The sequence below is a fragment of the Mauremys mutica genome, chromosome 23, assembly GCF_020497125.1.
Source record: "Mauremys mutica isolate MM-2020 ecotype Southern chromosome 23, ASM2049712v1, whole genome shotgun sequence".
In the NCBI taxonomy this organism is placed as follows: domain Eukaryota; kingdom Metazoa; phylum Chordata; order Testudines; family Geoemydidae; genus Mauremys; species Mauremys mutica.
Genome location: NC_059094.1, coordinates 15,918,974 through 15,941,618, shown reverse-complemented (window position 1 = coordinate 15,941,618; position 22,645 = coordinate 15,918,974). Strand labels below are relative to the sequence as shown.

Sequence of the window (22,645 nt, the reverse complement as noted above, 5' to 3'; positions counted from 1 at the left end):
ATTCCCTAGCCAGGGCCCCTGTTGGACAAACTCCCTTCCTTCTCTGCACAACTAGACGGGCCAAGGGGCTTTTTCTCCCAGCCATGTTAGCAAAACCATTCAGCAGCAACCATGGGCGGATGTAGCACCCTGAGCTGGATGCACATCCAGCAAGATGGAGCCATTCTTCATTGCACACAGGCGCCTCTATGGTCCACATCACTGCAATATCTGAGTGCCTCACACTCTCCAGTGGGGAGCAGGCAATGGGGTTTTCCCCCAACCTGCAGGTGAGGTAGGGGAACATCCCCATGTCACAGATGGGGAATTGATGCACACGGGGGCTAACGGGGTGTCTACACTGCAATCAGAGGTGCGGGTGTAGATGTACCTGAGCCAGCTTTGATCACCTGAGGCTTTCTGCTCTTGTTCCCACAGCCAGCTAGCTCAGGTCTTCTACACCCGCTGCAATCACACCTCCTGGTTGCAGTGTAGAAACCCCCAAAGTGACTCGCACAAAGGCACAGTCTGTTTGCAGAGCCAGGGACCGAACCCAGGTCTTGAGTGACAGCCCATTGCCTTAGCCACAAGGCCACCCTTCTTCCCCCTGCCGGCCAGAACAGAAGCTACAAGAGCTGAGTGGTTCACAGATCTCTGCCCCCAACTACCCCAAATCCTTTCCCATCTTTATGGAGCCTCAGCAGACCCCCAGGCTGAAGGTTCAGAGGGCTCCTGCCACCTCCGCTAACTTCAGAAGCCGAGCTGATCTCTCTTCCCTTGCTGAACAGTGTGCGGTCTCGTTCTTTCAGATGACGCTCACCCCAAAATACATCAGAGCTGCTTCCTTGTCACCACCTACCTGGCTCCGCTGTGCCTGATGGTCGTGGCCTGGCACAGACAAGTGAGGACCAGCATTGGGGTGATGGGACAGGGCACCCTGCACAGGTGCCACCTGGGACTCAGCAATTTAAAGCTAATTGTGGGGAAAAAAAAGTTCTCCCAAATTAATGCAGGTGGTGGAAGGGGGGAAAGAAACGGGGGGCAGAGCCTGACTAAAGAGTCGTCGCTCTGAGCAGTGAGACAGGCATCGGGTGGGCTCTGGCTAAGCACCCATCTCGACCTGCAGCCACTTCACCTGCTACTCCAGGCTGGGATACCCCCTGCAGTTGTGCCAATGCAGCTCAGTCCTGACCCACAGCTCCCCATGGAGCTCTTGTCCTGGACTGCCACACGAGTCTGCCAAAAAACCTGGACTTTCAGTAGCCAAGGTGCTGCCAGTCCCAAGCCTATACAGGATTCTGCCACAGCACCTCAACTCCTACCAGCAGCGCCCTCCGCCAACGCTCCTCAGTCCTGCTGGGATCCGCACACAGCTCCACCAATCCAGCTCGGTCCCCTTCCGCTGTCGCCTCTCTCTCAAGCAGAGGCTACGAAGCTGAGCAGCCACCATTAAAGCCTTGCAGTTGAACAGCTTCCCATTAGCACTGGACTGGAACCACATTCATAGGCGGCAGGTTTGTATAATTTTTGGTGGGGCCCAAAATGGTGGTTCCCCCCCCCCCGCTCTCACCCTGTAAGCTGATATAAAATGAAGCTACAATGCGTCAGCACCACAAGATTACAAGGGTCAATTAAAAGTGGAAAGTCAGAAGCAGCACTTGCCTATTAATATCTAATATACGGTATTAAATTTTGTTGCACCTGTTGTGACGAAGTGGGAATGTTCTTAATATTTTCTCTGAATACTGTGTGGGTGCCTCAGTTTCCCCTGCAAAGTGCCAACTGACGGTGTTGGGGACAAAGAGATCAGGTGGCCTCCTTGTCCGGAAGAGACACAAAGGCCAGAGGAGGGAGTGTCAGTTTGGAGCTGGCTGGGGAAATCGGGAGAGGCCCAGAACTTGGGTCTGGGCTCCCCACCCCCCAAGATGGACCTGACTGAGGGGTCCTGTTTTCTGTACTTACAAGCTCTGTTTTAGACTGTGTTCCTGTCATCTAATAAACCTTCTGTTTTACTGTCTGGCTGAGAGTCACATCTGACTGCAGAGTTGGGGTGCAGGGACCTCTGGTTGCCCCAGGACCTGCCTGGGCAGACTCGCTGCAGAAAGTGCACAGTGTGGAAGGGCATGCTGAATGCTCCGAGGTCAGACCCAGGAAGCTGTAAGCTTCTTGCCCTAGAGACAGTATGCTCAGAGAGGAGGCTCCCCCAGAGTCCTGACTGGCTTTGTATGGAGTTGTTCCAAAGCATCCCAGCATCCCCTTCCACACCATGTGCTTCCCGGAAGTCTGCACAGGCACTGACACTCCCTCCTCTGGCCTTTGTCTCTTTTCCAAGCATTAGGAGGCCACCTGATCTCTTTGTTCTCCAACACCTTCAGTTGGCACCTTGCAGGAGAGTGGCCCAGGCCATCAGTTGCCTGGAGGCAGGGTTGCAGCCATTCTCTGTGCAGATGGCATCACACTGGCCCTCTAGGGCTTTACAACAATCACACCCCCTTATCCCACCATCTAGAGCCTTAAGAAATGCATTGGGGAAACTGAGGCACCCAGACAGTATTCAGAGAAAACACCTGTATACAACCAGTTACATACTTTGAAGGGTGTAAAATAATCAAATATTGTGCTAAATACAATGATACTCCAAACACCTTCAGTTGGCACCTTGCAGGAGAGTGGCCCAGGCCATCAGTTGCCTGGAGGCAGGGTTGCAGCCATTCTCTGTGCAGACGGCATCACACTGGCCCTCTAGGGCTTTACAACAATCACACCCCCTTATCCCACCATCTAGAGCCTTAAGAAATGCATTGGGGAAACTGAGGCACACAGACAGTATTCAGAGAAAACACCTGTATACGACCAGTTACATACTTTGAAGGGTGTAAAATAATCAAATATTGTGCTAAATACAATGATACTCCAAACTGACCACCAAATTTAAGTTGCATGTTTTTCCCCTCAGGTGAGGGTTCTGGGGTGGGGCTGGGGATGAGGGGTTCACAGTGCAGGAGCGTGCTCGGTGGTGGGGGTGCAGGCTTTGGGGTGAGGCAGGGCTGAGGATGAGGAACTTGGGGTGCAGACAGGCTGCCCCAGGGCTAGGGCCAGAGAGGACTCCCCATCACCACCACTGGCAGCAGCAAGCTCCAGGGGAGGGACCCCTCCTCTCCCCCCCTGCCCCCCACAGCACACTCACTCTGCCCCACAGTCACTGCACATGTTCCTAGGCCCCCTCTCAGGTCCAGAAAGCTCACTCACCTCCCCTGTGATGGGTACTAGGGGGTGGGGGTTGCCATCACAGGTGGCCTTCCATGTTGCTGCCCTCACCATAACTTCACTGTGGATGTTGCTGCCCCTTGCCCAGCATGGGGCAGAAGTGGGGTCTGCACGGTGATGGCTATGGGGCGGGGGAGCAGGGACGGGTGTCATAAAATTCACCCAAGCCCCAGCTGCTCAGGTAGGTCTATGAATCCCCTCCCCCATCTGCCCTGTGGTGGGTGGGTGCTGGAGGGGAGGGGTACTGCCTTCATATGGCTTCCTGCCTCCCTGACCCCTGCTGCAGGCTGCAGCCTGCTGCCCCTCACCGTAGCTTCACTGGGGGACGGTGGGAGGGGATGGCATGGGGCTGCCCCTTCCCCAGCGTTGGGCAGGAGTGGGGGCTGGGGCTGAGGGAGGAATCATAGGGTCAAACACTCACGGAAGCTCCAGCAGACATCTCAGGTGAGTGAGGTCAGTCTCTGAGTCCTGGCCGGAAGTCCCCTTTGCATCTCCTCCAGGTAGGGGGAGGAGAGGGATGCCAAACATGGCACAGCCCCCTCCACTCCGCTCCCCTCCCCCGGACGCTCCCCTCCCCCCCGGCCGGTGCTCCAGGAAGCAACAGCAGCTTGCATTGCTGTGCCCATTGCCCTGGATTTTACTCCCATCTTTACATTTACAGGAACTGGGGAATCAAAAAGCGTTTCAGGGACTCAGCAGCCTGAGCTTCAGGAGGACAGAATCCCAGGGGCTGGGAATCAGGACTCCTGGGTTCTAGTCCCATCTCTGCTACCAAATTCCCAGAGTGAGACACACTTAGGGTGACCAGATATCCCGATTTTATAGGGACAGTCCCAATATTTGGGGCTTTTTCTTATATAGGCTCCTATTACCCCCCCCCCCCGTCCCAATTTTTCACATTTTCTATCTGATCACCCTAGAGACACCATCTCCTCATGCGTCAGTTTCCCCCATGTGACTCAAGTGCTACATGAGAGGAATTGTTAGTTATCTGGCTCCTGCTGCTGCTCCTGGTACAGATGGTTTGCCAAGGAAAAGGCGGGGAGGGAACGAGGCAGTGGCCCAGGCGACAAGAGCATCTCCAATACGTTGCAAGGGAAAGTGGAGATAAACAAGCCACGGCTGGCCAAAGCAAATGTAAATACCTACAAGTTCTCCGAGGGAGGCTGGCGGGAGTGATTTACTCCTCCGCTAAGGCGGTGATTTGATGCTAAAAGCGCTCTCTGGAACGAGCGGAAAATCAAAAGCCAGCAGCCTCACCAGCCTGACTTTTGCTGCTGGAGTCATGCTCCATGTCTAATGGGGAAGCGGCTCACCCGGAGCAGCACTTCGCCAGGAGCAATGAGGGTAATTAGCAGCCCATTTTCTTCCAAAGCTAAAAGTTAATCTCATAATTTGTGTGGCTCCCCCCGCCTCCTCAGCCCCTGCTTTTGGAAGATAAATTCCAGGAACAGTCTAAGGCCGCTTTCTCCTGCTGCTTCTACGGGTTCAGAGCCTGGGAAACCCTCCCTTCCGGCACAGCAAGAACCCCCAGTCAAAAGTCTGCAACCCTGCAGAGCAATGGCAACGCAGCCGAAGATCTCATAGCTGGCGGTGTGACCCAGGGTCACCACAGCCTTGCTGTGACTACCAGAGGGGAGGAGAAGTCTCCCTTTTTAAAAGGGGTGGCCTCTGCCCTCAGACTGCGGTGGTCAAACACCTCTCTGCTGCAAACCCTTGAACACTGGCCAGTTGGAGAAGACAACCCCTCTCCTTTGAGGCTGAAGACAGCAGAGTTTTCAGGATGGGGCTGGGCTTTTCTGTTAGAAGACTCCACGCATACAATGGAAATGGACAAGCATTCAGGTTTCAACGGCTAAGAAGCCCTGACCCCCACTCACTCCTGCAGCTGCACTACCTCCCTTAGAGGTCAAGGCAGAAGGAACATAGCAGACAATGGTAACTGGGAGTGACTTCCACAAACTCCTCACCTACCGCTGAACACCAACAGGGTTTGTGCAGACATGACAGAGTTCTGGTGCCTAAAGCAGGATCAACAGACCTGGCTTACAGCCTCCACCCCCGGGCTCTGCGTTAGATGCAAGCCATCAGCCACGTGCAAACCAGCTTTATTTGAACAGAATGGAGGGAAATCATATCCCTGCCCAAGCCTTGTTGGCTTGAGTCAAATTGCAGCTTACAACCAGGACTAAGCGTGCCTGGGACCTTCGGAGCACAGAGTGCTGTCTGCTCCCGCCGGCGCACGGATCTGCTTGATGCCATCTCACAGGTGTGTCTAAGCCGGGGACGCTGTTTAACATGCTACCTACAGGAAGTGACCTGGGCAACGAAACTGTCTCAGACAGATGGTCTGGTCTTCCGACCAACAGGGGATGGTAAGGAGCTCCTGGCTCCGTGGACAGGGGCTCAAGATCCAAGTGCAATTTCCCTCTTCAAGACAGCAGACTGGCTATCCCCAGGAAGCCAGAGATGCTTTTCCCATCCATTTTCCTTAGGGTACTTTGGCAGCTCCTTCACACACATGTATCTTGTAAATTCCAAGCAGGTTTCATGGCCCGTCTCTTGAACTGACCTTCAGCTATTCTAACAAGAGCCTCCCTCCCCCTGCATTGGCAACAGGAACTCATCTGGGCTATTTCTCAACACGAGCTTATCTGCTGGCCCTATTTGTTTTAAGGCTGTCTTCGTAACCCCAGTAAGATAGCCCCTCCCTCCCTCCCTCCCTCCCAACGCTGCTGGGCTCGTGGGACTCACCCCCACCTCTAAACCTCCGGTAACTGCTAACCAACCGCAGCACGGCCGCTCCTGAAATGGTCACGCTTGTAGATTAGTGGAGCTGGTGTCATACATAGGCCACAGCCACTAGAGGGTGCCATCATCCCACACTTCATGGGGGTCTGCCGTCCCAGTCAGCGGAGGGGCAGTGGTATGAACGATACTGAGTATTCTCCTTTAACTAGGATACGTTGCGATGTCAAACACATGATGGTGGCTCAATCCAGATCCACCACAGCAGGCTGGGCCCTCTGCCACTCCACTGCAAGGCAGCTGTGCATGAAGGGTATTATGCACATCGGCAGCCACCAGCGTGGAAACGTGGCTGGCAGAAGGTCCCAGCCGAAGGACGCTCAAATGGAGTGGGGATGCAGGCGACGGGTACCCCTGCCTGCAATAGTCTACAGTGCAGTGTCGCCAGCTGGTGCCTCAGTTTACCTGTCTGTGAAACAGGGATAGTCCCTACCTCACATGATTGTTAGGACTCATTTCTTCATTGAAGATGAAAAGCACCATATAAATGGCAAATATTTTTATCAGCTGCCTTGCAGTCCTGCCCTCAATGCAGGAAATAAAGGAGAGACAGCCGTTTTCAGTGTCTTTCAGTTCATTGGCCCATAAAAGCAGGGACTGTGTTATCTGTTCAGTTCAGCTCCCCTACAGCACACTTCTATAGCACCATACAAAAGCTATCAGACATCTAGAATCTGAGGGGCATGGAAAAAGCTCCCTTTGCAGACAGGCAACCCCTTGTGAGCTCACAAGGTGTATTGCCAACTCGCGTCAATTTCATTTTACACCAATGCTGGGAGAGCATTTTAAAGAGGGCGGTAGGAGAGAATGGTGCTGCACTGCAAGGAGGCCATTCCTTCAGCAGGGGGGTTTGGGCAGGGAGTGGCAGAGGTATAGAAAGTCTTCACAAAATCTAAAGGTATCTTTTCCCAGACAGATTTTTCCTCTCCTCGCTATAATTTGTGCAATTTGGGGCATTCCTAAGGACAAATAATTGCTCCTCAGAAGTATTTTTATGTCCCAGGGCTAAGAAGCAGGCAAGCCAGAGGCAGTAATAGCATCCAGAGGAGAATAAACTCCACACCCCTATCCCCATCAGTTTGAACCCCGCCACCACATAGATCTCAAGGTCTGTCTACACTTGAAAGTTAAACTGGATTAAGGTAGGGCGTAAAGTGCAATAACTCCCCGTGAGAGCGCCCAGATGTGGAATTGATCAGAAGAGTGAATCAGGAACAATTCCAGGCATAGAAAAGCCCTTAGTCTCGGGCCTAGTCCACACACACAAGTTGACCACTAACTGTACTGGTACAGTTAAAGCAGTACAGCCCCACTAGTGTGGTTTTAGTTCTAGGAAGAGAGAGTCATACTGGCACAAGCTATACCAGTGTAAGAACCTTCACAGGACTCGGGAAGGAGAATAAATGACACTGGTATAAGGCACCTTTCCACCAGTATAACTGCATCCACACAAGGGGTTGTCCTCGTAAAACTATCTGTAAAAAAAATCACACCCCTAGGAAGACCAGTATGTAAATTGTGTAGGGCAGGCTCTCCTGCTGGAAAAGAGTCCCCCAATCCTGCAAGTTCTCTTGACATCTTTGGGAGGTGACGGTACTCAGACCTTCCCAGCCGAAGGCCCGACCTTTGAAAGCGATGACTGCTTTGGGGGTAGTTCCAGGCCCCAGGAGCCACCACAGACACTAAATGGCAGGAGTGGCGTTGAAAAGCGCTTTGTTCTGTGCTTGTGCAGCGCCTGGCACAACAGGTCCTAGGCACTCCTGCAACAACCAACAACTATGCTAATGCAGATGGTATTTTATTGCAATGATCTAAGTATAAACTGTTTACTGAAGCTTAAAGCCCTTCATGATTTTGGCCCCTACAAATGAAAACAAAAACTCAAATACACATTGGCAAGAAAAGGGGAGCTAATTATCCCGTTTGTCACTCAAGTCAAGCGGCCCAATTTCACGCTGCGTAGGAACCGTGCACTGGATAGGACTCAGACGTCAAGCTACGCGGCACAAAAGAACAGGACCCCACAATGAGGGAAAGGAAGTGTGTGCAATGGTTCTGTTCAATGCTTAATCTTTGGCAAGGGAGTCAGGTTTGAAATGCCAGCCCTCGGGCACAGGAATCGGAACAGCTGTCAATACAAATGCTGCATCACTTGCCGCTTTGGATATTAAGGATCATACGAGGTAAGCTACTGTGGGGAAACAAGGAAGCAAGCCCCATAAGGCCGGCTGAGGAGGAATAAACATTTTCAGATGCCTGACAACCAGGACAGCATCCTCCCAGGGTGGCAGGAGAGCACATTTTGGGGACTGAAGTAGTTTTACCCACCGGAGACAAGAGCAGCCATAGCTGTTTTGCTGGCAAGGGCAGAAAACATTTTTGGTGCCTCCTGAGTGACCGAGGGAAAAAAGGTGGCCAATCAGAGCTGAACAGCACAGCAGCGCAGCCCCCCACAAAAGTTGGTGCCTAGGGTAACCGCTCTCGTCACCCCCCCCTAGAACTGGCCCTGACCCTGACAGGTGGTGAGGGGCAGAGGACACACGTTCTCCTGAAAAAGAGAGTTCCCATACAGTGTAATTTACAATGCTGGCCTTCCTTTGATGTGGTGTGCCCCCTGGTGGCAATAGAATGTAACCAATGTTTTTGGCAGGGACATCTAAATTGTTTTGTGGACTGGAGACTGAAATCAAAGCGACTGACAGCAGGGCTTCTGCTACATGCCTTCACAGCCTGATTCCACCTGTCCATGTTGCTCCCTCGTTCTCAGGCACTTCACGTTGGTTACACAGTGGGGAGAGGAAATGGAATGGGTTTATCCTTTCTGCCGGAGGACACACACATCCAGGCGAGAGGGGCTGATCGATCGCTCCCGGTGACTCATTTCCAGCCTTCCCTCAGGCAAAGAAACGTCCCAAGGCGTCACAACATGCGAGTCGCAGCCATAGTGAGGAAGTCTTCATAGCTGAGCCGCACGCTGCCTACCCTGCCGGTATCCTTCTCCTGGAAAGCTTCGGTGATGCTCTGGAGCTGGGTGCAGAGCTGAATGAAGCTATCCAACTGGATGGTGGCGTTGGAAGCCCTCTGAGAGTAACGGGCCAGCAGCAGCTGGGTGAACTGGGGGCTCAGGTTGTATCCCATCAGGGCCAGAGCTGGGAGTAAAGAAACCAAGATAAAATAAACCCCTCAGGTGACGGACCCCTTCCCCTGGGGAGATCAGTCCATCCTCCCCTCTCAGAATATGCAGAGGCATTTCCCCTCTCTGATGCCAGAGTGCTATTTAAAAGCACAGCTGATCACAACCCAGGATGGAGCTGCAGGCAGTGCTTTATGAGTACTAGCAATAGAAACTGAGGTGCAAGTTCCAGATCCTCCCCTTGCCTCCCACAGACAGTTAAATCTCAGCAGCTCATCAAAGTGCGTCTTTAGCTACGTGCCATCCAGGCAGAGTTATTCTGGGGAGGCGGAAGGGGGCAGAGCGTTTCCTGGAAAAAAAGAAGCTAGTTGGCTCTGATATCTACAACCTCCGGACTACTGCACACACCTGACAGGTAAGAGTCACGGCAAAAGGTGACTGGCTGCACAGCAACAGCACACCACCTCTGCAGCCACAACTTCAGAGTGGGAGCCTCTCCACGTATCAGAGGCAGGAGCACAGGGATCTGCTGTAACAACTCCTGCTTTCCAAGCATGGGGAAGCATTAGCCACAGAAGGTGTAACTGCACCACTGCCATGGAGCCCACTTAAAGGTAACCAAGCACAGTGCATTCATAACAGCGGTTCCACCAGTTTAGAATGCAGCTGTCACACTGCAGGAGGGGACAGCTGTCATTATTTAAGTGGGAGACAACCAAGCCAGCACCGACCTGTTGATTCGTCCACCATTGCCTTGAACTGACGCAACCGAAGCAGCTGTCATATAGATTTGGACACAGTCCCCTGAACAGACCCCATATGGTTTCCGAGAGCAGCTAGTCGGGACAGGAACCACAGTGGGTACTGTGCTGTCACGCCTGAGGATGCTGCCACCCGCTTGCTCTCTACAGCCTGCCACATTCCCTCTCGTCTCACCTTGCTGCAGCTCACTGAAGTTGATGGAGCCTGACCGGTCTCTGTCATACTGCTGAAAGAGGTTCTTCCACTGCTGGATGAAGCGCCACAAGGCCGAGAATGCAAAGACATCGATCCGTCCCGACTTCGTTTTATCAAACATGTCTGCCGAGGAACCAACAGCAAGAGCAGGGCTGTGAGGGGTGATCCAGAAAGAGCGCCAGGCACGTCTACGGTGCCTCCCATCAGAAGTTCTCAAAGAGCTTTACAAACATGCTACAGCCCAGGGAAGTCTGTCATTCTTCTTCGAGTGATTGCTCCAATGCATTCCAGTTAGGTGTGCGCGCCGCGCGTGCACGGCTCTTCGGAAGATTTTTACCCTAGCAACTCCGGCGGGCCGGCTGGGCGCCCCCTGGAGTGGCGCCGCTATAGCGCTGAATATATACCCCAGCCGGCCCGTCCGCTCCTCAGTTCCTTCTTCCCGCCCGTGACGGCAGTCGGAACTGTGGAGTGCTCAGTAGTCCTCCACACCCCTAGCTCTCTCTACTGGTTTTGTATATAGTTTTTTTTTTTACTGTTAGTATAGTTAGTTTTAATAGTTAGTTAGTTTAGATAAGGATAGGGGGAGTATTTCTCCCCGGTGCGGGCTCATGCCCAAGGCACCGGGCTTTAAGCCCTGTTCAACGTGCCAGAGGCCTATGCCAGTGGGTGACCCTCACGGCTCCTGCCTCCGTTGCCTGGGCGAGGCACACCGTACAGACAAGTGTGCCATTTGTTCGCCTTTTAAGCCGCGGACGCGTAAGGACAGAGACAGTCGCCTCAAGCAGCTCCTTATGGAGGCGTCCCTCCAGCCCCCGGCACCGTCAGCGCCGGCACCAAGGGCTTCTTCGGTGCAGAGTGCACCCGCGGCACCGACCGGCGCCGGCACCGTGGCCACGGTACCTAAACCGCCGCCGAAGACGACCCGGCACCGCTCGCTCTCGCCTGCACGCAAGCAGAGACTGGCGAAGGCTGTGGCGAAGGCACGCACAGAGTCCACTACGAGAGTGGCTGCGGCAGTGCGTAAAACGGGCCCTGAGCCCTCGACTCCGGCTCCGCAAGCGCCGTCGAGTCCGGCACCGCCACGCTCCCCGGCACCAACCGAGGTGGAGCCAAGGCTGCCTTCAACGCCGGAGACATTCTCCTCGGCCAGAGACCTCATCAGGCTCATAGAGGCTCCGAGCCTCCGGCCCCCGGCACCGCCGGTGCGGGCTGTTGTCTCTCTCGGCAAGCCAGCCAGGATGACTAGACCGCCCTCAGTTGACGAGGGGCGCGGAAGACGGTCGAGGTCCCGGTCCCGGTCCCGGCGCAGGTCCCCGTCCCGCCGCTCGGAGTCTCGTCGCCGCTCCTCCTCGCGGCACCGAGCACCATCGTCGGCGCTCGGCGTATCGACCTTCGGTGCCGTCGGTGCATGGCCTCCCGCCGTCAGCGGTTCAGTCCGTCGGCACTACAGCACCACCTTGGCCATCCCGCACGGCTTCCGTAGCCTCCGGTGCCGATGATACTACCCACCGGTGGCCTACCCCACAAGGACTTCCACATGAGCAGTGGGGCTACTGGGTCCCGTGGGGACAGCATGAAGGTCAAGGTATCCCGTTTCCCAGGAGGGATGTGACCACCAGCACCAGGGTCCCTGAAGCGACTGTTAGTCGGCCGCCTCCCTCTCCTCCGCACGAGCCATCTGCTCACCCGGTCCGCCAATCGCCCACGCTTCACGGTTCGGAGGACGCTCACCCACCGGACGTAGAGCCGGAGCCGGTTCTGCAGGGTGCATCTTCGTCATCCTCGCCGGACGAGGCGGTGGCAGGGGCTGCGACCAGCGAACCCCCGCCCATTGACCTCCGGGCCTTCCAAGACCTGCTTCGCAGGGTGGCGGCATCCATGAATCTTCCCGTAGAGGAGGTCCAGGAGGATGAGGACCCAATCACCAACGTGGTGGGTGCGGATGCGCCCGTCCGTGTGGCGTTGCCCTTCGTCCGGACCATTCAAAAGAACGCTACTACGCTATGGCAGACTCCCGCTTCTATTCCTCCCACAGCACGCGGGGTCGAGCGGAAGTACTCAGCCCCACCATCAGGCTATGAGTACCTTTACTCTCACCCAACCCCGGACTCCCTCGTGGTCCAATCTGTTAACGACTGGGAGAGGCGCGGCCAACCTGCCGCTGCGCCTAAATCCAAGGAAGCCAAGCGCATGGACTTGCTCGGCCGTAAGATTTACTCCGCCGGGGGTTTGCAGCTGAGGATCGCAAACATCATGGTCCTCCTCGCCAGGTACGTCTTTGACATTCTGACGTCCCTGGCGAAGTTCTCGGAGCTCCTGCCTTCCACATCACGCCAGGAGTTCTCCGCCTTGCTGGACGAGGGGAAGAAGTCCTCTCGGTCATCTATTACGGCCGCCCTCGACGCCGCGGACTCCGGGGCTCGGACCTTGGCATCTGGCGTGACAATGAGGCGCATCTCCTGGCTGCAGTCCTCCACCCTGCCGCCGGAGGTGCAACATACACTCCAGGACCTCCCCTTCGACACCCAGGGTCTGTTTTCCGAAAAGACGGATGCTCGGATCCAGACCCTGAAGGACGGGCGTGTTGCCATCCGCACGCTCGGAATGCACACGCCGGCGACGCAGCGCAGGCCCTTCCGGCCGCAGCCCTCCCGCTATCAACAGCGTTATCGCCCCTACACCAGCAGACGTCCGACCCAAAATCGCCGTCGTCCGTCCGGCAACCGCCGCAACCAGGGCCAGGCCGCCTCCAAGACCCCGCAGGGGGCTAAGCAGGCCTTTTGATGGGACGATCGAGGACGGCCCATCACTCTCCCTACCGGATCCTTCCCCTTTATTTTACAACCGCCTTTCCCATTTCTTTTCGGCGTGGTCCCGCTTAACATCGGACAACTGGGTGCTTCAAACAGTCCAGTCGGGATACCGCCTTCAATTTGTTTCGCCCCCGCCTTCCCACCCACCCTCCCTGTCCCTCTTCAGGGACCCCTCTCACGAGCAAGTCCTCTTGCAAGAGGTTCGGACTCTGTTGAGCGTGGGTGCCATAGAAGCAGTGCCTCAAGACAGGCGGGGCAGGGGATTCTACTCACGTTATTTTCTCATCCCCAAGGCGAAAGGCGGGCTACGTCCTATCCTGGACCTTCGCGAGCTGAACAAATATCTGCTCAAGCCCAAGTTTCGTATGGTCACCCTGGGGACCATTATTCCTTCCCTGGATCCGGGAGACTGGTTTGCCGCCCTCGACATGAAGGACGCCTACTTCCATGTCGCGATCTATCCTCCTCATCGGCGTTACCTTCGGTTTGTGGTCAACAGCGCCCACTACCAGTTCGCCGTGTTGCCATTCGGACTCTCCACGGCACCGAGGGTATTCACAAAATGCATGGCAGTCGTAGCAGCAGCCCTCCGCCGTCGTCAGATGCACGTCTACCCGTATCTCGACGACTGGCTGGTCCGAGCTCAGTCCCGTCAGCTCGTGATAGAACAGATGGCAGAAATTCTGTCTCTCTTTCAGCGGCTTGGTCTTCTCATCAACACCGAGAAGTCCACTTTGCTCCCAACGCAGCGGCTGGAGTTCATCGGAGCGGTTCTCGACTCCACGGTTGGCAGGGCCTCTCTTCCCCGCGCCCGGCACCAGACAATGACCTCCATAATCCGGAATCTCGTCGCCTTCCCGACCACAACCGTGCGCTCCTGCCTACGCCTTCTGGGTCACATGGCCTCCTGCACGTATGTCACCGCATATGCGCGACTCCATCTTCGCCCCTTCCAGTCCTGGCTCGCGACGGTGTACCGGCCTCATCGAGACCCCATCGACATGGTGGTCACGGTCAACAGGAAGGCCCTCGACTCCCTCCGCTGGTGGCTCACCCCGGAGGTCGTGTGTGCGGGGGTCCCGTTCCATCCTCCTCGCCCATCCCGTTACGCTGACGACGGATGCCTCAGCGCTCGGTTGGGGGGCCCACCTGGGCGAGCTTCACACCCAAGGCCTTTGGTCGCCCCAGGAACTCGCGCTACACATCAATGTCCGCGAGCTCCGTGCCATCCGCCTCGCCTGCCGGACCTTCTGCTCCGACCTACAACGCCGTTGTGTAACAGTACTCACGGACAACACCGCTGCGATGTACTATGTGAACAAGCAGGGCGGAGCCCGCTCTTCTCCCCTCTGCGAGGAAGCGATCCTCCTGTGGGACTTCTGCGTGACCCACTCCATTCACCTAGAAGCGTCTTTTCTTCCGGGAGTGCAGAACACGCTGGCCGACCATCTCAGCAGGTCGTTTCTCTCCCACGAGTGGTCCCTTCGTCCCGACGTTGCACATGCGATTTTCCAGAGGTGGGGGTTTCCCCGGGTCGACCTCTTCGCCTCCAAGGCGAACAGGAAGTGTCTCCAGTTTTGCTCGTTCCGAGGTCACTCGCCGGGCTCTCTGTCGGACGCGTTCCTGTATCCCTGGCAGACTCACCTCCTCTATGCCTTCCCTCCCTTTCCTCTCGTGCACAGAGTGCTCCAGAAGCTGAGGAGGGATCGAGCCACCGTCATACTCGTGGCTCCGGCCTGGCCGAGACAGCATTGGTACACCCTGCTGCTCGAGCTCTCCGTTCGGGATCCCATCTCCCTCCCGTTATGGCCGGACCTCATCACGCAGGACTTCGGCAGACTCCACCATCCGAACCTGCAGTCCCTCCATCTTACAGCCTGGTTCCTGCGTGGTTGACCCACGCAGAAAGGGACTGTTCGGCGGCCGTGCAGCAAGTCCTGCTTGAGAGCAGAAAGCCTTCCACTCGCTCCACCTACCTGGCGAAATGGAAGAGGTTCGCGCTCTGGTGTGACCAACGAGGGCTCAACCCTTTCATCGTACCCGTCCCTACCATCTTGGACTACCTTTGGTACCTTAAGGAGCAAGGTCTAGCGGTCTCCTCATTGCGGGTACACCTGGCAGCGGTGTCCGCTTTTCGTCCTTCCCTGGAAGGTCGCTCCATCTTTTCCAATCCGATGGTCTCCCGCTTCCTGAAAGGCCTGGACCGATTGTACCCGCCGGTGCGGCGTCCGGCCCCAACCTGGGATTTGAACCTCGTCCTGTCCCGACTCATGGGTCCGCCATTCGAACCGATGGCCACGTGTTCTCTTCTTTACCTCTCCTGGAAGACGGCCTTCCTCGTCGCCATAACATCGGCCAGACGAGTCTCGGAGCTCCGGGCGCTGACGGTAGGTCCGCCATACACTGTCTTCCACACGGACAAGGTGCAGCTTCGTCCGCATCCGGCCTTCCGGCCAAAAGTGGTCTCGGCTTTCCACCTCAATCAGGACATCTTTCTCCCGGTCTTCTTCCCGAAGCCCCATGCCTCGCCTCGGGAACAACAGCTCCACACCCTCGACGTCCGTAGAGCGCTCGCTTTTTACATCGAGCGTACAAAACCTTTTCGGCGTTCTACACAACTCTTCATAGCAGTCGCCGACCGCATGAAAGGCGAGCCGGTCTCTTCCCAGCGCATCTCCTCCTGGGTAACTCAGTGCATCAGAGCATGCTACGAGCTGGCTCGCGTGCCCCCGGGCCGCTTCACCGCTCATTCCACGAGGGCACAAGCCTCGTCTGCCGCCTTCCTGAGCCAGGTCCCCATCCAGGACATATGTCGAGCGGCCACATGGTCTTCGGTCCACACCTTCGCCTCCCACTATGCGTTGGTGCAGCAGTCTCGAGACGACGCAGCCTTCGGCTCAGCAGTTTTACACTCTGCCACGTCTCACTCCGACCCCACGCCTAGGTAAGGCTTGGGAATCACCTAACTGGAATGCATTGGAGCAATCACTCGAAGAAGAAAAGACGGTTACTCACCTGTAGTAACTGTTGTTCTTCGAGATGTGTTGCTCCAATCCATTCCAGACCCGCCCTCCTTCCCCACTGTCGGAGTAGCCGGCAAGAAGGAACTGAGGAGCGGACGGGCCGGCTGGGGTATATATTCAGCGCTATAGCGGCGCCACTCCAGGGGGCGCCCAGCCGGCCCGCCGGAGTTGCTAGGGTAAAAATCTTCCGAAGAGCCGTGCACGCGCGGCGCGCACACCTAACTGGAATGGATTGGAGCAACACATCTCGAAGAACAACAGTTACTACAGGTGAGTAACCGTCTTTTCCGCACTGTTCAGATGGGGTTTGGGAACTTGCCTAAAGGCAAGTCTACATTACGGGGCTTAATCGACCTAATTTACGCAACTCCAGCTATATGAATAACGAAGCTGGAGTTAATGTAGCTCAGGCTGACCCTTTGCAGTGTCTACACCGCGCTGGGTCGACGGGAGAAACTCTCCCATCAACTTACCTTGCACATCTCGTTTCGGTGAAGTACCGGAGTCGATGGGAGAGCGATCTGCGATCGATTTAGTGGGCCTTCACTAGACCCGCTAAATCGACTGCGTGTGAATCAATCGCCGCAGCGTAGATCCTGAGTAAGTGTAGCCATGCCCTTAGATACAGAACCCAGGTATCCCGACTCCTAATCCCCTGCTCTAGCCATGAGACCACACTACCAGCTCCCAAAGCTCTCCCTGTTAGGAGCTATGGAGCAAATCTAATCACAGGAACAGAATTCATAATGGGAAAGCACTACACTGACCAAAATGGGGCCTTCAGGCAAAGGCATCAAAACCTTTACCCTCGGGGTATCGCAGCAAGCGTGGAAACTGTTAGCAATTCAGTTTGCCATAGCAAGCGGTTTGGATTTTTCTGTCTAGCCTTTGTTCGCTGCCCTCCTTAGAAAGAGGAGCTAGACACACAGGCCAATAGGCAGGGACTATCCTCAGCTGTCATGCAGCACTCAGTTTGTATAAGTGCTAAACAATCAGCTAGCTCAGGGCATTACAAAAAGCTGCTGAGGAAGTTCCAGCTTCCAAGACAGCATAAGTTGTTGCACTGTGAACTTCGGCTCCAGCATCTTACTCCTCTTCTGCTCTTCCAGTCACTACCAAGTGGGGCATGAAGGTTTGCCCAGTCCCTCACAGCTGCCATCCCTAATCTGAAACAATCAGCCAGCCTGCCATTCACGTCCCTTTTGCGAAGTAAATGCTTTGCCAAGGGGGGAATACTTGGCTGCTGTACACTTGACCTAGGATTCACCCTCTTAGATCCAAATTCAATGCACAAAGAGCTGGATTTTTTCCCAACATTACGAAACAACCCCTGCAGAGTCCAGCGCGATAGGCAATGTCTCTTCTAGTACAGATTGCAGCTCATGAGCAATTTAAAGGGGAAAAACCATCTGGACTCACTTATCATCATAAGGCAGGTCTCATCATTAAACGCAGACCAGTTGGAGTTGACCAGGGCCTGCTTGAGCTCTTTGATGGAGATGTAGCCACTGTGATCAGCATCCACTGTCTGGAACCAAGAAAAGGCCTCCGGGTCCACACCGGGTGGCATGTTACCTGTCAGGAGGAACAGGATGAGGGCTCACACAATCCACTAGAGACATGACAGCTTGCTAGTCACTAAGCAAAGCAGCGTTTGTCTGGACCTAGCTAGACCCTCTTCACCACTAACAGCTGGGAGTCAGCACAGGAACCCTGCAAAAAGCCAGACAGCAAGTGCCAAGGGACTGGTTACAGCTGATCGGCCACAAGGAGAGGCTGAGTCAGATTTTCCAGTCTAAATGCGTTTTTATGGCCATGTGATCTAGCCTGTGGCAGCAGGTTCATAATGGCCAGAACTTGGCACGCAAGGTCTTGTGAAAAGAGAGAGAAGCAAATTAGATCTCTTCAGATGGTTTGTAAATGGAGCGCGAAGAAATGGAAGCTGGGCCCTTTCAGCAGGACAAACACAACCCGTTTCAGGGGAGACAGATGTGCGACTATAACGTTTTATTTCTACCGTTTGGGGTTGCAGCTTCTTCAGCATTTTTCCTCCACGTTGGAGCCTTAAATAACGAACGGGAATGTTTTTCTGAACAGCAGTTTGATTGAAATGAACGATTCAGTTAAATGCCACAGCTCCCATTCTGCTGGGCAAGGCGTATTGTTCAAGGGGCCCCCAGATATATTCCCCAGACCTTTGAATGGCAGTTAGCACATGTCTAGGCCTTGTCATCTGAAAGGTTCTTTACAAACAATAAAGAACAAGCCCTGGGAGTTTGGTCATTACCCTCATTTTACAGCTGGGGAAACTGAGGTACATAGCGGTGGAAGGCTATTCCCTTGGCCAACTGGGTGTCGGGATCTGAGCTGGTATTTGGAGTCAGGAGTCTCTGGATCCCTGTCCTGTGCTCAGATCATAACTCTCAGCTAAAGGAAAGTGCCATGTCAGCACCGATGTCAACATCTTCATTTAAAAACAGCCTCAAGTGTTTACTTAAAGGTAACAGCACGGCAGCTAGCACTTGGGAATCCTGGCAGCAGACTCAGCCCAGCAAACGGCTGCCTGGCCAATGGGAAAGGAATACCCATCTCGGAAACCTCTCAAGAGCCCAAAGGATGGCAGCTTGCACCAAAGGCAGGGCTCTTTCTCCACCCTGCATCCCACATGCACATGGCCTTCCTCCATCACTGAAGGCAGCCAACTAGCATTGCGAGACGCTCTTCCAACCCTGATATTCTATGATTCTATAAGCAAGTTTGCGCGAAGGAACAAACTGCTCCGCCAGCACAACGGGGAACACGCGCAGGGAGGCAGGATCATTCCATGACACACTTTTCTACTCACCAGCAGGAGCCCCAGCTCCATAGGGTCCTGGCTGAGGGGCACCATAGGGATTGGTAGATGGCTGCCCATAAGGGCCTCCTGGGGCTGGGCCTCCTGCATAAGGTCCCCCAGGAGCTCCAGATGGTGCCCCGCCTGGGGTGGGATGCCCATAAGCCCCTCCGCCAGATGGTGGCCCATAGGGGCCTCCAGGTGCTGGGCCGCCATAAGAACCACCAGGAGGCAGCCCACCTCCATACTGGCCTCCGGAATAGTAACCGCCCTGCGGGGCGCCTGGGGCTGGCCCTGCTGATCCGGGGTAACCCTGTGGGAGGAGAAGGGGGAAAATAACGGACAGGTTGACAGTCCAGTGAGAGCAGAACACACTAGAAAGCACAAACAGCCGCTGCAAGGGGCCAACCCCCTAGTCCCCAGTACAGCCGCACATACAGCCAGCAATCCTCCAGACCCCCGCCTCTTGGCTATACAGCGTGCCAGCATCTCTGGATTACCAGAGTTGATAACTAAAATCCTCCAAGACACGGACTCCCCCTACCCAGCTTCAGTTTAGCCCAAAGGGAAGTTTTTGAAACAAATCCTGTTGAGCAGGGTAGGGAGGGGGAGAGAGCGCTTGGCAAACACCAAGCAATCAGCTAAGTAAGCTGAAGGGACCTTGAAGGGTTAAACTGGATTATCTGAGGCCTACACTCCCACTGGGCATTATTTTAGGGCATTTGGGGAGTGTAAAACATAGAACGAACCAGCCCAGCAGCTTTTCACCCAAGAAATACCAGATTGAATGTTCTGCACTGGCATGAAGTTCTCTGTAACAAACCGTAGCTGCTGTCCCATTCAGAACAGGGCACTGCACTCCTGGGAAACCAGCTACCCATGAGTCCTGCCATCCTAGGTTCCCTGCACAACCCAACAGGCAGCTACCAGGACTGTAAATTGGCCTTCTGAGAGCATCATCCGACAAATACTTCACACGACACCAACAGGCATGCACTGGTGTTATGAACACCGCACAGTGGGTCATACTAGAACACTGCCAGAGGCCAGTTGCTAAGAGTACTGCACAGCATGAGAGAGTTTACTTTTGGATTGTCAGAAGCTCCTAAGACAGCGAGATGTCTCGCTCCCACGGATGTTCCCAACGCCCTTCGGCACCTTTGAAAATCCCAGTTTTCATGTTTGTGACAGTTGGTGGCCTGACGGCCACGGACACTGAACCCACAGAACTGGTACAACAAGCCTAACACACCCTGCTCTTCCACCCACGGGCTGTAGCTGTGACCTGCAGGAGTCTCCTCTAGGGAGGAGAGCTGAATTTAGTCTCCAGGGTCTAATTCAGTTCTTGGTTTCTCATCCACCTGGGGAGCCAATCAGTGCTGGTTTTGTGATGCAGCCACCTGCCCATCAGGCCCTGGGCAGAGACCACAACAGAAGGGTTTGTGCCTGTAATCCTAGCTGAGAAAGGCTCACAGAACAAATGCCCTCGCACTTATGTAAACAACAAGGACCTTGCACCTTCATGGTGAATCCTTTTAAAGCAGCCAAAAGTAAACCCTCTTCCTTTCAGCAATGAGTCTTCACTGCAGAGTTAAACCAGACTCTTACCTAGGTTTGTCCACACACAAAAATCCTTGACCCGGGCTTGGAGGTGCTTTGAATGTGGACCGGGTGGAGGCATAGGTTAGAGCCCAGGTTCTGCTTTAACTCAGGCTGTAACCCCCCTCTACACTTCTCCAATGCCTTCCCAGAATTCCCTCAGGACCATATTTTCCTGCCCTTCTACCTACTCCCTCCTGCATCAGAAGCCATCTGAGTTTTTAAATACACCAGTTCACATTTAAACCCCACATCCTCCACACCCTACTTCATTTCTATGGGGCACTTGAAGAGAGATGCCATCCTGGAGAGCTTCATCTGAATGCGTTATTAGCCAGCCACAGGCTCACACAACGGTGCTGCACAAACAACATAGGCTGTGACCCCTGAAGCCCAAGCACTTCACCTGACTTAGAGCTACAGTATTCCAGTGTGGACGCAGCTACGTGGGTATGACCCGAGTGTGGATGCTCACAACCAGGCTAGTCTCCAGTGAAGATACACCTGTAAGTCAAATACAGTCGCCTGACTCCCTGTTCAGAGCATTGTTCCTTGGATCCAATGAGGGGCAGCCGAGACAGCGTAAGGATACAAACCCTAGGCAGCCTGAGGTGGGGGCGTTCAGCCTATTCCCAAGAGAAGCAACCCCAGCCAGTAAGGGAAGAGGAACAAGACTCAACAGAGCCCCTCCCCTTCAGAGCCAAGCTTTATCCCCACCTCCTTGTGAATTCCCTGTTTAGGGCTGTAAATGGCTGACGTCAGAAAAGGCAACTCACAACTGAGATTACAAGAAACTTTGTACACTTTAGCACTGCACAGTCCCATGTCTTCTGAAAATCATGGAAGGAGCCTGATTTCAGAGGGCAGGTGGTCAGGTCCCTTTCTGAAAGGCAGGTCCCTTTAACATGTCTCAACCTGAGCCCCTGAAAAAGGAAGCAGCCAAAATCACCCGCACCAGGCACCAACTAGGTGCTGTTGTCCATGCCAAGGCGGCTGCATTTTAGTGGCACTGCTGGAGTGTGTAAAGCCCTTGGGATCTTTTGGGACAAACAGAAATTGGGAATTTCAGCGGAAGGCGCCAGGGCTGCGAGCTATCACAACATTTACACCAAGGGGACCTTTAACGGGGAAGCCTGTGAAACAACATTGTAGCGCTGTGTTGTGACAATCTGACGGGCGATTGTCCAGAGCCACTTGGGGGCCTGTTGAGTGCCGGGACAGATCCAGTTGGGGGGTGGGGGAAGAGGCAGGGGAGCAGACATGTTAAATGGTGCTGAGCTCTGAATCATCACCCCCTCCACCTCCGCCCACTTGCCCGAGCACCTTGGTGCCAATATACCCTGTGGTGCCCCCAGAGCCACCCTATCAGTCCCCACTCTGCCTCTGGTGCTGGCACCCCCCTTGACACCAGCCTGGAGCCACCCTGCCACCACACCCTGAAATGCCATCTGGGGGACACCCTGCCATTGGGGCTCCGCTGTACCCCAGGATAACCCCCCCCCCCAGCCCCAGCCCCCTTCTGCACAGGCATCCACGACTGCCCCAATGCCACCCCCAGCACCAACCTCACATGCCATCACCGCCCCCCAGCCCCACCAACGGCACCTCCACCACAACCCCACCCCCCAGCCCGCTCCCGCACTGCCCCCCAGCCCACCTCCACCCCCAGCCCCCCCCGGCACCGCCCCCCAGCCCCACCAACGGCACCTCCACCACAACCCCACCCCCCAGCCCGCTCCCACACTGCCCCCCAGCCCCACCTCCACCACAACCCCGCCCCCAGCCCCCCCGGCACCGCCCCCCACCCCCACCCCCAGAGGCTCCCGGCCGGGGCTCGCAGGGGCCGGGCTGCCGGAAGCTCCCCCGGGGCCGGGCCTAGCCGCAGAGCCCCGCCCCGGCGCTGGCCGGGCCGCCCCGCGCGCGCTCACCTGCCCGTACGGGTAACCGGCCATGGCGCTCTCAGACCGGGGAATCTCGCCGCCGCCCCGCCCGCTCTGTGAGCGCAACTTCCCTCCCCGCCCTCCGGCTCCGCTGATTGGTTGCCGGTCTCTTAGGAGGGCGTCGACTGGCTTCTATTGGATGTAAGTCAGGTAGCTCCGCCCAGAGGGAGATCATGTGACTGGGAGCGTGGGGGGGGGCTCTTAAAGGGCCAGCAGAGAGTGCGCCCTTAGGCCTAGCAAGAAAGAGAGGCTGGCTCCCCTCCCCACCGCTGAGCTGCCTGCCATTGGCCCCG

At 55.4% G+C, this 22,645-nt stretch overlaps 1 protein-coding gene across 1 annotated transcript; it reads right to left on the bottom strand.

Moving 5' to 3' along the window:
- Positions 1-7,836: 7,836 nt before the first annotated feature.
- Positions 7,837-22,478, bottom strand: PEF1 (penta-EF-hand domain containing 1). The gene is made up of 5 exons (XM_044998138.1): positions 22,341-22,478; positions 18,826-19,126; positions 17,400-17,555; positions 10,124-10,267; positions 7,837-9,203 (listed from the first exon to the last, which is right to left on the bottom strand). The coding sequence occupies exons 1-5, from the start codon at positions 22,362-22,364 to the stop codon at positions 8,974-8,976; spliced, it is 855 nt and encodes a 284-aa protein (XP_044854073.1). The 5' UTR covers positions 22,365-22,478; the 3' UTR covers positions 7,837-8,973.
- Positions 22,479-22,645: the final 167 nt, after the last annotated feature.

What these genes read in the sequence shown, in the direction of transcription:
- PEF1 (XM_044998138.1), bottom strand. Translation starts at nt 22,364, where the DNA reads ATGGCCGGTTACCCGTACGGGCAG. An exon ending in CCGGTTACCCGTACGGGCAG is followed by an intron (nt 19,127 to 22,340) that starts GTGAGCGCGCGC and finishes CTCCTCCCACAG; the next exon opens with GGTTACCCCGGATCAGCAGG. An exon ending in TGGAGCTGGGGCTCCTGCTG is followed by an intron (nt 17,556 to 18,825) that starts GTGAGTAGAAAA and finishes TCCTCCTGACAG; the next exon opens with GTAACATGCCACCCGGTGTG.